General features: G+C 40.3%; 1 protein-coding gene across 6 annotated transcripts in view; it reads left to right on the forward strand.

Annotated features, from left to right (window-relative positions):
* LOC133543556 (interleukin-12 receptor subunit beta-2-like) overlaps nt 1-16,493 on the forward strand; it is a 57,179-nt gene that overhangs the window by 24,924 nt on the left and 15,762 nt on the right. For all 6 annotated transcript variants that reach the window (XR_009804403.1, XR_009804404.1, XM_061888189.1 and 3 more), the window contains 2 exons: nt 9,719-9,817; nt 15,794-15,940. Coding sequence is in view for 4 of the 6 variants with exons in the window: in XM_061888189.1 (XP_061744173.1) it covers nt 9,719-9,817; nt 15,794-15,940 (246 nt within the window). In the remaining 2 variants the exon portion in view is untranslated. The remainder of the gene's footprint in view (nt 1-9,718; nt 9,818-15,793; nt 15,941-16,493) is intronic.

Consider the following 16,493-nt stretch of genomic DNA (forward strand, 5'->3'; position numbering starts at 1 on the left):
TTCCTGGTCTCCCCAGAAACCTCTTTTTCCCCCTTATTTCTGGTGACTATTCCTTCCACATTTTTAACCCACTTCAACCGTTCCACCGTCAAAATATTCCTTCCTCTTAATCAGGACGAAAAAAATGAGTTTGTTTTTTGAACTTGAACAATTCCCGGTTTTCCCGAAATTCCAGGATTTCCGTAATACCATTTCTCAATTAAAAATGTTACGACTTCAACATTTCTCGACCGACTTGAAAAATTCCAACACCAACCATTTCAACTCCTTCAGAATCAGACCATTCAATGTTTTAGCATTTTAAAAAAAAATTACCGCTTTTCCAGAAATTCCCAAATTTCCATGAAACGTTCCACTGAATAGAATGGGAGTTCCACAACTCCCCCATTTTTCAAATCCGATTCAACCGTTCCAACTTCGGGAACTGTGTTCTCTCTTTCAATAATTCGAAATATTTCCCGGAATTTCCAGTTTTTAGGGACATGTTCCTTATTCAAAATGAATGATCCATTTTAAACACTTCCACATTTCCCACTTTCCCACATTTTCCAACCGATTCATCCTGGAAATTCAAAATATTATTTTTTTCAAGTTAAAAAAAATTCCAGGAATTCCCAGAATTCCCGTTTTTTCAAACCCCGTTTTCACCCTCTTTTCTGGCGACTACTCCTCCCACTTTAACCGTTCCACACTCAAAACATTCCTCTTAATCAGGACAAAAAAATGAATTTGTATTTTGAACTGGAACAATTCCTGGTTTTCCTGAAATTCCAGGATTTCCGTAATACCATTTCTCAATTAAAAATGTTACGACTTCAACATTTCTCGACCGAATTGAAAAATTCCAACACCAGCCATTTCAACTCCTTCAGAATCAGACCATTCAAATGTTTTCGCATTTTCCCAAAAAATTACAGTTTTTTCAGAAATTCCCAAATTTCCATGAAATGTTCCACTGAATAGAATGGGAGTTCCACAACTCCCCCATTTTTCAAATCCGATTCAACCGTTCCAACTTCAGGAATTGTGTTCTCTCTTTCAATAATTCGAAATATTTCCCGGAATTTCCAGTTTTTAGGGACATTTTCCTTATTCAAAATGAATGATCCATTTTAAACACTTCCACATTTCCCACTTTCCCACATTTTCCAACCGATTCATCCTGGAAATTCCAAATATTATTTTTTCAAGTTCAAAAAAATTCCAGGAATTCCCAAAATTCCCGTTTTTTCAACCCCCGTTTTCACCCTCTTTTCTGGCGACTACTCCTCCCACATTTTGAACCCACTTTAACCGTTCCACACTCAAAACATTCCTCTTAATCAGGACAAAAAAATTAATTTGTTTTTTGAACTGGAACAATTCCCGGTTTTCCCGAAATTCCAGGATTTCCGTAATACCATTTCTCAATTAAAAATGTTACGACTTCAACATTTCTCGACCGACTTGAAAAATTCCAACACCAGCCATTTCAACTCCTTCAGAATCAGACCATTCAATGTTTTAGCATTTAGAGAAAAAATTACCGCTTTTCCAGAAATTTCCATGAAATGTTCCACTGAATAGAATGGGAGTTCCACAACTCCCCCATTTTTTAAATCCGATTCAACCGTTCCAACTTCGGGAATTGTGTTCTCTCTTTCAATAATTCGAAATATTTCCCGGAATTTCCAGTTTTTAGGGACATTTTCCTTATTCAAAATGAATGATCCATTTTAAACACTTCCACATTTCCCACTTTCCCACATTTTCCAACCGATTCATTCTGGAAATTCAAAATATTATTTTTTTCAAGTTAAAAAAAATTCCAGGAATTCCCAGAATTCCCGTTTTTTCCACCCCCGTTTTCACCCTCTTTTCTGGCGACTACTCCTCCCACATTTTTAACCCACTTTAACCGTTCCACACTCAAAACATTCTTCTTAATCAGGACAAAAAAATGAATTTGTTTTTTGAACTGGAACAATTTCTGGTTTTCCCGAAATTCCAGGATTTCCGTAATACCATTTCTCAATTAAAAATGTTACGACTTCAACATTTCTCGACCGACTTGAAAAATTCCAACACCAGCCATTTCAACTCCTTCAGAATCAGACCATTCAAATGTTTTCGCATTTTCCCAAAAAATTACCGTTTTTCCAGAAATTCCCAAATTTCCATGAAATGTTCCACTGAATAGAATGGGAGTTCCACAACTCCCCCATTTTTCAAATCCGATTCAACCGTTCCAACTTCGGGAATTGTGTTCTCTCTTTCAATAATTCCAAATATTTCCCGGAATTTCCAGTTTTTAGGGACATTTTCCTTATTCAAAATGAATGATCCATTTTAAACACTTCCACATTTCCCACTTTCCCACATTTTCCAACCGATTCATCCTGGAAATTCGAAATATTATTTTTTCAAGTTCAAAAAAATTCCAGGAATTCCCAGAATTCCCGTTTTTTCAAACCCCGTTTTCACCCTCTTTTCTGGCGACTACTCCTCCCACATTTTGAACCCACTTTAACCGTTCCACACTCAAAACATTCCTCTTAATCAGGACAAAAATATGAATTTGTTTTTTGAACTGGAACAATTCCTGGTTTTCCCGAAATTCCAGGATTTCCGTAATACCATTTCTCAATTAAAAATGTTACGACTTCAACATTTCTCGACCGACTTAAAAAATTCCAACACCAACCATTTCAACTCATTCAGAATCAGACCATTCAAATGTTTTCGCATTTTTAAAAAAAAATTACCGCTTTTCCAGAAATTCCCAAATTTCCATGAAATGTTCCACTGAATAGAATGGGAGTTCCACAACTCCCCCATTTTTCAAATCCGATTCAACCGTTCCAACTTCGGGAATTGTGTTCTCTCTTTCAATAATTCTAAATTTTTCCCGGAATTTCCAGTTTTTAGGGACATTTTCCTTATTCAAAATGAATGATCCATTTTAAACACTTCCACATTTCCCACTTTCCCACATTTTCCAACCGATTCATCCTGGAAATTCAAAATATTATTTTTTTCAAGTTCAAAAAAATTCCAGGAATTCCCAGAATTCCCGTTTTTTCAACCCCCGTTTTCACCCTCTTTTCTGGTGACTACTCCTCCCACTTTAACCGTTCCACACTCAAAACATTCCTCTTAATCAGGACAAAAAATGAGTTTGTATTTTGAACTGGAACAATTCCTGGTTTTCCTGAAATTCCAGGATTTCCGTAATACCATTTCTCAATTAAAAATGTTACGACTTCGACATTTCTCGACCAACTTGAAAAATTCCAACACCAGCCATTTCAACTCCTTCAGAATCAGACCATTCAAATGTTTTAGCATTTTTAAAAAAAATTACCGCTTTTCCAGAAATTTCCATGAAATGTTCCACTGAATAGAATGGGAGTTCCACAACTCCCCCATTTTTCAAATCCGATTCAACCGTTCCAACTTCGGGAATTGTGTTCTCTCTTTCAATAATTCTAAATATTTCCCGGAATTTCCAGTTTTTAGGGACATTTTCCTTATTCAAAATGAATGATCCATTTTAAAAACTTCCACATTTCCCACTTTCCCACATTTTCCAACCGATTCATCCTGGAAATTCAAAATATTATTTTTTCAAGTTAAAAAATTCAAAAAATTCCCGTTTTTTCAACCCCCGTTTTCACCCTCTTTTCTGGCGACTCCTCCTCCCACATTTTTAACCCACTTTAACCGTTCCACACTCAAAACATTCCTCTTAATCAGGACGAAAAAAATGAATTTGTTTTTTGAACTGTAAAAACTCCTGGTTTTCCTGAAATTCCAGGATTTCCGTAATACCATTTCTCAATTAAAAATGTTACGACTTCAACATTTCTCGACCGACTTGAAAAATTCCAACACCAACCATTTCAACTCCTTCAGAATCAGACCATTCAAATGTTTTCGCATTTTCCCAAAAAATTACCGTTTTTTCAGAAATTCCCAAATTTCCATGAAATGTTCCACTGAATAGAATGGGAGTTCCACAACTCCCCCATTTTTCAAATCCGATTCAACCGTTCCAACTTCGGGAATTGTGTTCTCTCTTTCAATAATTCTAAATATTTCCCGGAATTTCCAGTTTTTAGGGACATTTTCCTTATTCAAAATGAATGATCCATTTTAAACACTTCCACATTTCCCACTTTCCCACATTTTCCAACCGATTCATCCTGGAAATTCAAAATATTATTTTTTTCAAGTTCAAAAAAATTCCAGGAATTCCCAGAATTCCCGTTTTTTCCACCCCCGTTTTCACCCTCTTTTCTGGCGACTACTCCTCCCACATTTTGAACCCACTTTAACCGTTCCACACTCAAAACATTCCTCTTAATCAGGACAAAAAAATGAATTTGTTTTTTGAACTGGAACAATTCCTGTTTTTCCCGAAATTCCAGGATTTCCGTAATACCATTTCTCAATTAAAAATGTTACGACTTCAACATTTCTCGACCGACTTGAAAAATTCCAACACCAGCCATTTCAATTCCTTCAGAATCAGACCATTCAAATGTTTTAGCATTTTTAAAAAAAATTACCGCTTTTCCAGAAATTCCCAAATTTCCATGAAATGTTCCACTGAATAGAATGGGAGTTCCACAACTCCCACATTTTTCAAATCCGATTCAACCGTTCCAACTTCGGGAATTGTGTTCTCTCTTTCAATAATTCGAAATATTTCCCGGAATTTCCAGTTTTTAGGGACATTTTCCTTATTCAAAATGAATTATCCATTTTAAACACTTCCACATTTCCCACTTTCCCACATTTTCCAACCGATTCATCCTGGAAATTCAAAATATTATCTTTTCAAGTTCAAAAAAATTCCAGGAATTCCCAGAATTCCCGTTTTTTCAACCCCCGTTTTCACCCTCTTTTCTGGCGACTACTCCTCCCACATTTTTAACCCACTTTAACCGTCCCACACTCAAAACATTCCTCTTAATCAGGACAAAAAAATGAATTTGTATTTTGAACTGGAACAATTCCCGGTTTTCCCGAAATTCCAGGATTTCCGTAATACCATTTCTCAATTAAAAATGTTACGACTTCAACATTTCTCGACCGACTTGAAAAATTCCAACACCAGCCATTTCAACTCATTCAGAATCAGAAGATTCAAAATGTTTTAGCATTTTCCCAAAAATTCCCGCTTTTCCAAAAATTTCCACTGAAAAGAATGGGGGTTCCACAACTCCCAGATTTGTTTTATCTGATTCAAACCGTTCCAACTTCAGGAATAGTGTTCTTCCTTTCAATAATTCTAAACATTTCCCGCATTTTCCAGTTTTTAGGGACCCTTTCCCCATTCAAAATAAATTATCCATATTTCAAACTTCCACAATTCCCACATTTTTCAACTGATTCAAACCATTCCACCAACACATTCGATTCATCCTGGGAATTCAAACATGTTTCCACGTTCAACAAATTTCCAGGAATTTTCTAACCTTATTTCCAACCTTTTTTCGTTTGACTACTCTTTTCACATTTTTCAACCCAGCCACTGTCAAAACATTCCTTTATATTGTTATGTTCTGGCTTAGAGTTGTGTTGTGTCTTTATATTGTTGTGTTGTGGCCTTATTTTATTTTGTTGGGGCTCAAAGTTGTGTTGTGGCTTTATGTTATTGTGTCATGACTTGATGTTGTTGTATTGTAGCTTTTTATATTGTTGTGTTGTGGCCATATATTGTTGTGTTGTGGATTTTTATTGTTGTGTTGTGTCTTTCTATTGTTGTGTTGTGGCTTGGAGTTGTGTTGTGGCTTTATGTTATTGTATTGTGGCTTTATGTTGTGTTGTTGCTTTTTATATTCCTGTGTTGTGGCCTCATATTGTTGTGTTGTGGATTTATATTGTTGTGTTGTGGCTTTATATTGTAGTGTTGTGGCTTCATAATATTGTTTTGTGGCTTTATATTGTTATGTTCTGGCTTAGAGTTGTGTTGTGTCTTCATATTGTTGTGTTGTGGCCTTATTTTCTTGTGTTGTGGCTCAAAGTTGGGCTGTGGCTTGATGTTGTTGTGTTGTGGCTTTTTATATTCCTGTGTTGTGGCCCTATTTTGTTGTGTTGTGGATTTTTATTGTTGTGTTGTGTCTTTCTATTGTTGTGTTTTGGCTCAGATTTGTGTTGTGTCTTTATATTGTTGTGTTGTGGCTTTATATATTCCTGTGTTGTGGCCTTATTTTGTCGTGGCTTTAGGTTGTTGTGTTGTGGCTTTATATTGTTGTGTTGTGGCTTCGATTTGTGTTGTGTTGTGGCCTTATTTTATTTTGTCGTGGCTTAAAGTTGTGTTGTGGCTTGATATTATTGTGTTGTGGCTTTATTTTGTGGCTTTATGTTGTTGTGTTGTGGCTTTATATATTCCTGTGTTGTGGCTTTATATTTGTGTGTTATGGTCTAAAGTTGTGTTGTGTCTTTATATTATTGTGTTGTGGCTTCATGTTATTGTGTCGTGGCCTTATATTGTTGTTTTGGATTTATATTGTTGTGTTGTGGCTTTATATTGTTGTGTTGTGTTGTGGCTTTGATTTGTGTTGTTTCTTTATATTGTTGTGTTGTGGCCTTATTTTTTTTTTGTCGTGGCTTAAAGTTGTGTTGTGGCTTGATATTATTGTGTTGTGGCTTTATGTTGCTGTGGCTTTATGTTGTTGTGTTGTGGCTTTATATATTACTGTGTTGTGGCTTTATATTTGTGTGTTATGGTCTAAAGTTGTGTTGTGTCTTTATATTATTGTGTTGTGGCTTCATGTTATTGTGTCGTGGCCTTATATTGTTGTTTTGGATTTATATTGTTGTGTTGTGTTGTGGCTTTGATTTGTGTTGTTTCTTTATATTGTTGTGTTGTGTTGTGGCTTTGATTTGTGTTGTTTCTTTATATTGTTGTGTTGTGGCCTTTTTTTTTGTCGTGGCTTAAAGTTGTGTTGTGGCTTGATATTATTGTGTTGTGGCTTTATGTTGCTGTGGCTTTATGTTGTTGTGTTGTGGCTTTATATATTCCTGTGTTGTGGACTTTTCTGTTGTGGCTTTAGGTTGATGTTTTGTGGCTTTATGTTGTTGTGTTGTGGCTTACATTTGTGGTGTGTCTCTATATTTTTCTGTTGTGGCCTTATTTTTTTTTGTCGTGGCTTAAAGTTGTGTTGTGGCTTGATCATTTTGTGTTGTGGCTTAGATTTGTGTTGTGTCTTTATATTGTTGTGTTGTGGCCTTATTTTATTTTGTCGTGGCTTAAAGTTGTGTTGTGGCTTGATATTATTGTGTTGTGGCTTTATGTTGTTTTGTTGTGGCTTTATATATTCCTGTGTTGTGGCTTTATATTTGTGTGTTATAGTCTAAAGTTGTGTTGTGTCTTTATATTATTGTGTTGTGGCTTCATGTTATTGTGTCGTGGCCTTATATTGTTGTGTTGTGGATTTTTATTGTTGTGTTGTGTCTTTCTATTGTTGTGTTGTGGCTTGGAGTTGTGTTGTGGCTTTATGTTATTGGATTGTGGCTTTATGTTGTGTTGTTGCTTTTTATATTCCTGTGTTGTGGCCTCATGTTGTTGTGTTGTGGATTTATATTGTTGTGTTGTGGCTTTATATTGTTATGTTCTGGCTTAGAGTCGTGTTGTGTCTTCATATTGTTGTGTTGTGGCCTTATTTTCTTGTGTTGTGGCTCAAAGTTGGGCTGTGGCTTGATGTTGTTGTGTTGTGGCTTTTTATATTCCTGTGTTGTGGCCTTATATTGTTGTGTTGTGGATTTTTATTGTTGTGTTGTGTCTTTCTATTGTTGTGTTGTGGCTCAGATTTGTGTTGTGTCTTTATATTGTTGTGTTGTGGCTTTATATATTCCTGTGTTGTGGCCTTATTTTGTTGTGGCTTTAGGTTGTTGTGTTGTGGCTTTATATTGTTGTGTTGTGGCTTGGAGTTGTGTTGTGGCTTTATGTTATTGTATTGTGGCTTTATGTTGTGTTGTAGCTTTTTATATTCCTGTGTTGTGGCCTCATATTGTTGTGTTGTGCCCTTATTTTCTTGTGTTGTGGCTCAAAGTTGGGCTGTGGCTTGATGTTGTTGTGTTGTGGCTTTTTATATTCCTGTGTTGTGGCCTTATATTGTTGTGTTGTGGATTTTTATTGTTGTGTTGTGTCTTTCTATTGTGTTGTGGCTCAGATTTGTGGTGTGTCTTTATATTGTTGTGTTGTGGCTTTATATATTCCTGTGTTGTGGCCTTATTTTGTTGTGGCTTTAGGTTGTTGTGTTGTGGCTTTATATTGTTGTGTTGTGGCTTCGATTTGTGTTGTGTTGTGGCCTTATTTTATTTTGTCGTGGCTTAAAGTTGTGTTGTGGCTTGATATTATTATGTTGTGGCTTTATGTTGCTGTGGCTTTATGTTGTTGTGTTGTGGCTTTATATTTGTGTGTTATGGTCTAAAGTTGTGTTGTGTCTTTTTATTATTGTGTCATGGCTTTATATAGTTGTTTTGGATTTATATTGTTGTGTTGTGGCTTTGATTGTGTTGTTTCTTTATATTGTTGTGTTGTGGCCTTATTTTATTTTGTCGTGGCTTAAAGTTGTGTTGTGGCTTGATATTGTTGTGTTGTGGCTTTATATATTCCTGTGTTGTGGACTTTTCTGTTGTTGCTTTAGGTTGATGTTTTGTGGCTTTATGTCGTTGTGTTGTGGCTCTATATTGTTGTGTTGTGGCTCTATATTGTTGTGTTGTGGCTTACATTTGTGGTGTGTCTTTATATTGTTGTTGTTGTGGCCTTATTTTATTTTGTCGTGGCTTAAAGTTGTGTTGTGGCTTGATAATTTTGTGTTGTGGCTTAGAGATGTGTTGTGTCTTTATATTGTTGTGTTGTGGCCTTATTTTATTTTGTCGCGGCTTAAAGTTGTGTTGTGGATTGATATTATTGTGTTGTGGCTTTATGTTGTTGTGTTGTGGCTTTATGTTGTTGTGTTGTGGCTTTATGTATTCCTGTTGTTGTGGTGTGGTTTTATGTTGTTGTGTTCAAAATGAATGATCCATTTTAAACACTTCCACATTTCCCACATTTTCCAACCGATTCATCCTGGAAATTCAAAATATTATTTTTCAACCCAGCCACTGTCCAAACATTCCTCTTAGTCAGGACAAAAAAACAAGTTGGTTTTAAAACTTAAAAAATTCCCGGTTTTCCTGAAAACCCCTGATGCCATTTCTCAATTAAAAAATTGTTACTACTTAAACATTTCTTGAGCGATTTAAACGATTCCAACACCTAGCAATCCAGCTCATTTAGGACATTCGTGCTATTTTATTTTATTTTTTTAAATACCGCTTATCCCCACATTTTCAGAAGTTCCCATTCACATGAGTGGGACATTTTTCCAAGTTTCACAATTCCCATATTTTTCCACCTACTCAAACCATTCCAACATCAGCACAGTCCACTTACCCCGGACATTCAAACGGACACTCACCCAAGTTTCAAACTAAATGACAGTTTTCCTGGAAATTCAGACTCCTCAACATTCAAAACCATTCCAACCTTCAAACTATTCTTAAATTCATTCTACATTCTCTCAGCATACACACACAATTCCTTCAGGAATTGCCTTTCTAATTCTTTGTTACTTTTAGGACTTAACATAAAAATCAACATATAGTGGGACAGCCAGGACCTTGTGGAAACTTTCATTCTGATTCTGATTGTAGTTGTGAATGTTCCTTCTTTGGTGTGCAGGTTTGATGCCAGGCGTGAGATACAACATCTCTCTTTACGCCGTGAGCTGCAGAGGAGTCAGCACCCCCAGCTCCGTCCTGGTCTACTCCGAACAACTAAGTAATGACATCTTCATCTTCTCACATCATATCTCACCTCACTTCACATCAAGACTACTATAGAGAGACTTAATAAGGGATCCAGGTTCCTCTCGCCTGGATGCGAGTCACCGGGGAGCCCCCTCTGGGGTCAGGCCTGGACGTGGGGCTCGATGGCGAGCACCCCATGGGCACAGCCTGAATAGTCAACGTGGGCCCCCTCCTCCAATGGGCTCACCACCCATGATAGGGGCCTATGAGCTGGTTGGCAGCCAAAAGCAAGGCCCTTGGTGCTCGGATTCTGGGCTGCAGAAGCTAGCTCTTGAATGTGGAATGTCACCTCGCTGGGGGGCAAAAGAGACAGAGCTGTTGCACGAGATAGAGAAGTTTCGGTCTCGTCTCGACGCACAGCCAGGGCTCTGGAACCAGTCTTCTCGAGAGGGGCTGGACTATCTTCTCACTGCTGGCATTGCCAGCAGTGAGAAGTGACGGGTGGAGGTGGCTTTACAGATTCTGCACGTTGGAGTCTAATCCAGTAGAAGAGAGGGTAGTTTCCTACCGCCTCCGGCTGGGGGAGGACGGGCCCTGGCTGTTGTTTGTGCTTCTCTCTTTACGCCGTGAGCAGCAAAGGAGTCATCACCCCCAGCTCCATCCTGGTCTACTCCAAACAACTGAGTAATGACATCTTCATCTTCTCACATCACTTCAAATCAAGACTACTATGAAGAGACATAATAAATGATCCAGGTTTCCCTTGCCCGGATGCGAGCCCCCCATGGGGCCCGGCCGGGCACAGCCTGAATAGTCAACGTGGGCCCCCTCCTCCAATGGGCTCACCACCCATGATAGGGGCCTGTGAACTGGTTGGCAGCCAAAAGCAAGGCCCTCGGTGCTAGCTCTTGAATGTGGAACGTCACCTCGCTGGGGGGCAAAAGAGATAGAGCTGTTGCACGAGATAGAGAAGTTTCGGTCTCGTCTCGACGCACAGCCAGGGCTCTGGAACCAGTCTTCTCGAGAGGGGCTGGACTATCTTCCGCTCTGGCATTGCCAGCAGTGAGAAGTGACGGGTGGAGGTGGCTTTACAGAGCCTGCACGTTGGAGTTTAATCCAGTAGAAGAGAGGGTAGTTTCCTTCCGCCTCCGGCTGGGGGAGGACGGACCCTGGCTGTTGTTTGTGCTTCTCTCTTTACGCTGTGAGCAGCAAAGGAGTCATCACCCCCAGCTCCGTCCTGGTCTACTCCAAACAACTGAGTAATGACATCTTCATCTTCTCACATCATATCTCACCTCACTTCAAATCAAGACTACTATGAAGAGACATAATAAATGATCCAGGTTTCCCTTGCCCGGATGCGAGCCCCCCATGGGGCCCGGCCGGGCACAGCCTGAATAGTCAACGTGGGCCCCCTCCTCCAATGGGCTCACCACCCATGATAGGGGCTTGTGAACTGGTTGGCAGCCAAAAGCAAGGCCCTGGATGCTCGGATTCCGGGCTGCAGAAGCTAGCTCTTGAATGTGGAACGTCACCTCGCTGGGGGGGAAAAGAGACAGAGCTGTTGCACGAGATAGAGAAGTTTCGGTCTCGTCTCAACGCACAGCCAGGGCTCTGGAACCAGTCTTCTCGAGAGGGGCTGGACTCTCTTCCGCTCTGGCATTGCCAGCAGTGAGAAGTGACGGGTGGAGGTGGCTTTACAGAGCCTGCACGTTGGAGTTTAATCCAGTAGAAGAGAGGGTAGTTTCCTTCCGCCTCCGGCTGGGGGAGGATGGGCCCTGGCTGTTGTTTGTGCTTCTCTCTTTACGCTGTGAGCAGCAAAGGAGTCATCACCCCCAGCTCCGTCCTGGTCTACTCCAAACAACTGAGTAATGACATCTTCATCTTCTCACATCATATCTCACCTCACTTCAAATCAAGACTACTATGAAGAGACATAATAAATGATCCAGGTTTCCCTTGCCCGGATGCGAACCCCCCATGGGGCCCGGCCGGGCACAGCCTGAATAGTCAACGTGGGCCCCCTCCTCCAATGGGCTCACCACCCATGAGAGGGGCCTGTGAACTGGTTGGCAGCCGAAAGCAAGGCCCTTGGTGCTCCGATTCTGGGCTGCAGAAGCTAGCTCTTGAATGTGGAACGTCACCTCGCTGGGGGGGCAAAAGAGACAGAGCTGTTGCACGAGATAGAGAAGTTTCGGTCTCGTCTCGACGCACAGCCAGGGCTCTGGAACCAGTCTTCTCGAGAGGGGCTGGACTATCTTCCGCTCTGGCATTGCCAGCAGTGAGAAGTGACGGGTGGAGGTGGCTTTACAGAGCCTGCACATTGGAGTTTAATCCAGTAGAAGAGAGGGTAGTTTCCTTCCGCCTCCGGCTGGGGGAGGACGGGCCCTGGCTGTTGTTTGTGCTTCTCTCTTTACGCTGTGAGCAGCAAAGGAGTCATCACCCCCAGCTCCGTCCTGGTCTACTCCAAACAACCGAGTAATGACATCTTCATCTTCTCACATCATATCTCACCTCACTTCAAATCAAGACTACTATGAAGAGACATAATAAATGATCCAGGTTTCCCTTGCCCGGATGCAAGCGCCCCATGGGGCCCGGCCGGGCACAGCCTGAAGAGGCAACGTCGGCCCCCCCCTCCAATGGAGTCACCACCCATGATAGGGGCCATAGAGTGCCCTTTGAGCTGGGTGGCAGCCGAAGTCAGGGTCATTGGCGGTCTGATTCTGGGCTGCAGAAGATAGCTCTTGGAATGTGGAATGTCACCTCGCTGGGGGCAAAAAGGAGCCAGAGCTGTTGCAGGAGATAGAGAAGTTCGGGCTGGATCTAGTCAGTCTCATCTCTCTTCCGCTCTGGCATTGCTAGCAGTGAGAAGTGACGGGTGGGGGTGGCCTGCACGTAGGAGTAGACGAGAGGGTAGTTTCCTTCCGCCTCCAGCTGGGGGGGATGCCGGACAGACCTGGCAGGCCCAAACGCACAGTGAGGGTCTGCTGGGGATATCTGGAAGGGTTTCCTGTCGGAGAGAGTTTAAATTCCCACCTTAGGAAGAACTGAGAACATCTTACGAGGGGGACGCTGGACATCCAATCCAAGTGTACAATGTTCTGTGCCTTACTGGTCGAGGCAGCCGATCAGAGCGGGTTGCCGTCAAATTAAAGAATCCTATCAGGTCCTTTGGGCTCATTGGGCAACGGGTGGAGGTGGATATACAGAGGCTGCACGTTGGAGTTTAATCCAGTAGACGAGAGGGTAGTTTCCTTCTGCCTCTGGTTGGGGGGAACAGGCCCTGTCTGTTGTTTGTGATGATGCACCAAACAGCAGTTCAGAGTATCTGCCCTTTTTGGGGTCCCTAGAGGGAACACCGGAGAGTGCGTCTTCAGGTATTTTCCTTGTTCTACTGGTGGACCCCAACGCTCAAGTTGGCAACAAGAGTGAGACCAAGAGAAGCACGATCGGGAGAAACGGCCGCCCTGATCTGAGCCAGAGTGATGTTTTGTTATTGGATTTTTGTGCTCGTCACAGATTGTCCATAACGAACACCATGTTTAAACATAAGGGTGTCCAAATGTGCACTTGGCACCAGGACATTCTAGGCCGTAGTTCGATGATCGACTTTAAGGTTCTATCATCGGATTTGCGGTCTCATGTTTTGGACACATGAATGAAGGAGGGTAGGAGCGTTCCATCTATCAGACCTTGGTGGTGAGGTTATGGTTGAGGTTATGGATGAAGTCAAGGATGATGTTATGTTATGGATGAGGTTAAGGATGAAGTTATGGATGAGGTTAAGAATGAGGTTATGGATAAATTTATGGATGAGGTTATGGATGAAGTTATGGATGAAGTCATGGATGATGGTATGGATGAGGTTATGGATTAAGTTATGAATGAGGTTAAGGAAGAAGTTATGTATGAGTTTAAGGATGAGGTTAAGGATGAGGTTAAGGATGAGGTTATGGATGAAGTTATGGATGAGGTTATGGATGAAAATATGGATGAAGTTATGGATGAGGTTATGGATCAAGTTATGAATGAGGTTAAGGGTGAAGTTATGGATGAAGTTGAGGATTATGTTTTGGATTACTTTATGGATGAGGTTATGGATGAAGTTATGGATGAAGTTATGCATGAAGTTATGGATGAAGTTATGGTTAAGGATGAGGTTATGGATGAAGTTATGGATAAAGTTATGGATGAGGTTATGGATGAGGTTAAGGATGAGGTTAAGGATGAAGTTAAGGATGAAGTTAAGGATGAGGTTAAGGATGAGGTCATGGATCAAGTTATGAAGGAAGTTATGGATGAGGTTATGGATGAAGTTATGGATAAAGTTATGCATGAAGTTGTGGATGAGGTTATGGATGGGGTCATGGATCAAGTTATGAATGAAGTTATGAATGAAGTTATGGATGAAGTTATGGATGAGGCTATGCATGAGGTTAAGGATGAGGTTAAGGATCAAGTTATGAATGAAGTTATGGATGAAGTTATGGTTAAGGATGAGGTTATGGATGAAGTTATGGATAAAGTTATGGATGAGGTTATGGATGAAGTTAAGGATGAGGTTATGGATGAAGTTATGAATGAGGTTAAGGATGAGGTTATGGGTGAAGTTATGAATGAGGATGAAGTTATGGATGAAGTTATGGATGAGGTTATGGATGAAATTATGGATGAAGTTATGGATGAAAATATGGATGAGTTTAAGGATGAGGTTATGGATGAAGTTGAGGATTATGTTTTGGATTACGCTATGGATGAGGTTAAGGATGAGGTTATGGATAAACTTATGGATGGGTTAAGGATGAGGTTATGAATGAAGTTAAGGATGAGGTTAAGGATAAATTTAAGGATAAAGTTAAGGATGATGTTAAGGATAAAGTTATGGATGAGGCTATGGATGAAGTTATGGATGAGGTTAAGGATAAATTTAAGGATGAGGTTAAGGATGATGTTAAGGATAAAGTTATGGATGAGGCTATGGATGAAGTTATGGATGAGGTTATGGATGAGGTTAAGGATAAATTTAAGGATAAAGTTAAGGATGATGTTAAGGATAAAGTTATGGATGAGGTTATGAATGAAGTTACGGATGAAGTTACGGATGAGGTTATGGATGAGGTTTAAGAGGAATATATGGATTAAATTGAGGATTATGTTTTGGATTACGCTATGGATGAGGTTAAGGATGATATGCATGAAGTTATGGATGAGGTTATGGATGAAGTTATGGATGAGTATAAGGATAAAGTTATGGATGAGGTTAAGGATGAGGTTATGGATGAAGTTATGGATGAGGTTATGGATGAAGTCATGGATGAGGTAAAGGATGAAGTTATGGATGATGTTTTGGATTAAATCATGGATTAGGTTAACGATAAAGTGATGGATGAAGTTATGGATGAGGTTAAGGATGAAGTTATGAATGAAGTTATCGATGAGGTTAAGGATGAGGTTATGGATGAAGTTATGGATGAGGTTATGGATGAAGTCATGGATGAGGTAAAGGATGAAGTTATGGATGATGTTTTGGATTAAATCATGGATTAGGTTAACGATAAAGTGATGGATGAAGTTATGGATGAGGTTAAGGATGAAGTTATGGATGAGGTTATGGATGAAGTTATGGATGAAGTTATGGACATGGTTGTGGTCGAAATCACGAATTAAGTTATGGATGAAGTTATGGTTATGGATGAAGTAATAGATTGGGTTATTGATTAAGTTATAGATTATGATATGGATGAGGTTATGAAGTTATGAATCCATGTTGTACCCCAATGCAGTGTGTAATAACTACATTTTAGCATCATGCTAGGCTGAAGAGCATGATGAAATCTACAAGTCACACGTCTGTAGTTCCCATTAAAAGGTGTAGTGAAGCCTGCTTCTTCATGACGTCATGAGAAGACTGAAGTTCTCTCAAAGCCAACAAATCACAAAGATGATAGATTATCAAACACACGTCCTACTAATTTACAAATTCTCCGCACACGTATTGTTTCAGAACCAGTTGCTGGTCCTCTTGTGTCCGTTGTGGTCCACAAGAAAGGACGGATCCACATCCAGTGGGAGGATCCCGCTGTAGAGCAGCAGCGAGGATTCTTCACAAACTACAGCATTTATCTGCACACGCCACAATCTCCACCATCAGGTCAATATCAATGTATATACACACACACACACACACACACACACACACACATATATATATATATATATATATATATATATATATATATATATATATATAAGGGGTGTAACGGTACGTGTATTTGTATTGAACCGTTTCAGTACGGGGGTTTCGGTTCGGATCGGAGGTGAACCGAACGACACGGACATATTAAGTAGCGCAACGCACGTTGTGTAAACAATGCACACCGAGGCACCATGAATTGATTTACATGGACCCCGACTTAAACAAGTTGAAAAACTTATTGGGGTGTTAACATTTAGTGGACAATTGTACGGAATATGTACTGTACTGTGCAATCTACTAATAAAAGTTTCAATCAATCGACGAAACAACAACACATGGCATGCTAGCAACGACTGGGCTGTGATAGACCTGATTGTTACGTGAGGAACGCATGGCGATGCGCGGAGGTGTCGACCTCTCGATGCCAAAGGACCGGATCAGGCAGGAGTGAAGGTAGGAGCAAGTTTTAGTTATAATTACAACAAAAGAACACTAGTACAAAGGGGTA

The sequence above is a fragment of the Nerophis ophidion genome, linkage group LG26 (genome assembly GCF_033978795.1).
Source record: "Nerophis ophidion isolate RoL-2023_Sa linkage group LG26, RoL_Noph_v1.0, whole genome shotgun sequence".
In the NCBI taxonomy this organism is placed as follows: domain Eukaryota; kingdom Metazoa; phylum Chordata; class Actinopteri; order Syngnathiformes; family Syngnathidae; genus Nerophis; species Nerophis ophidion.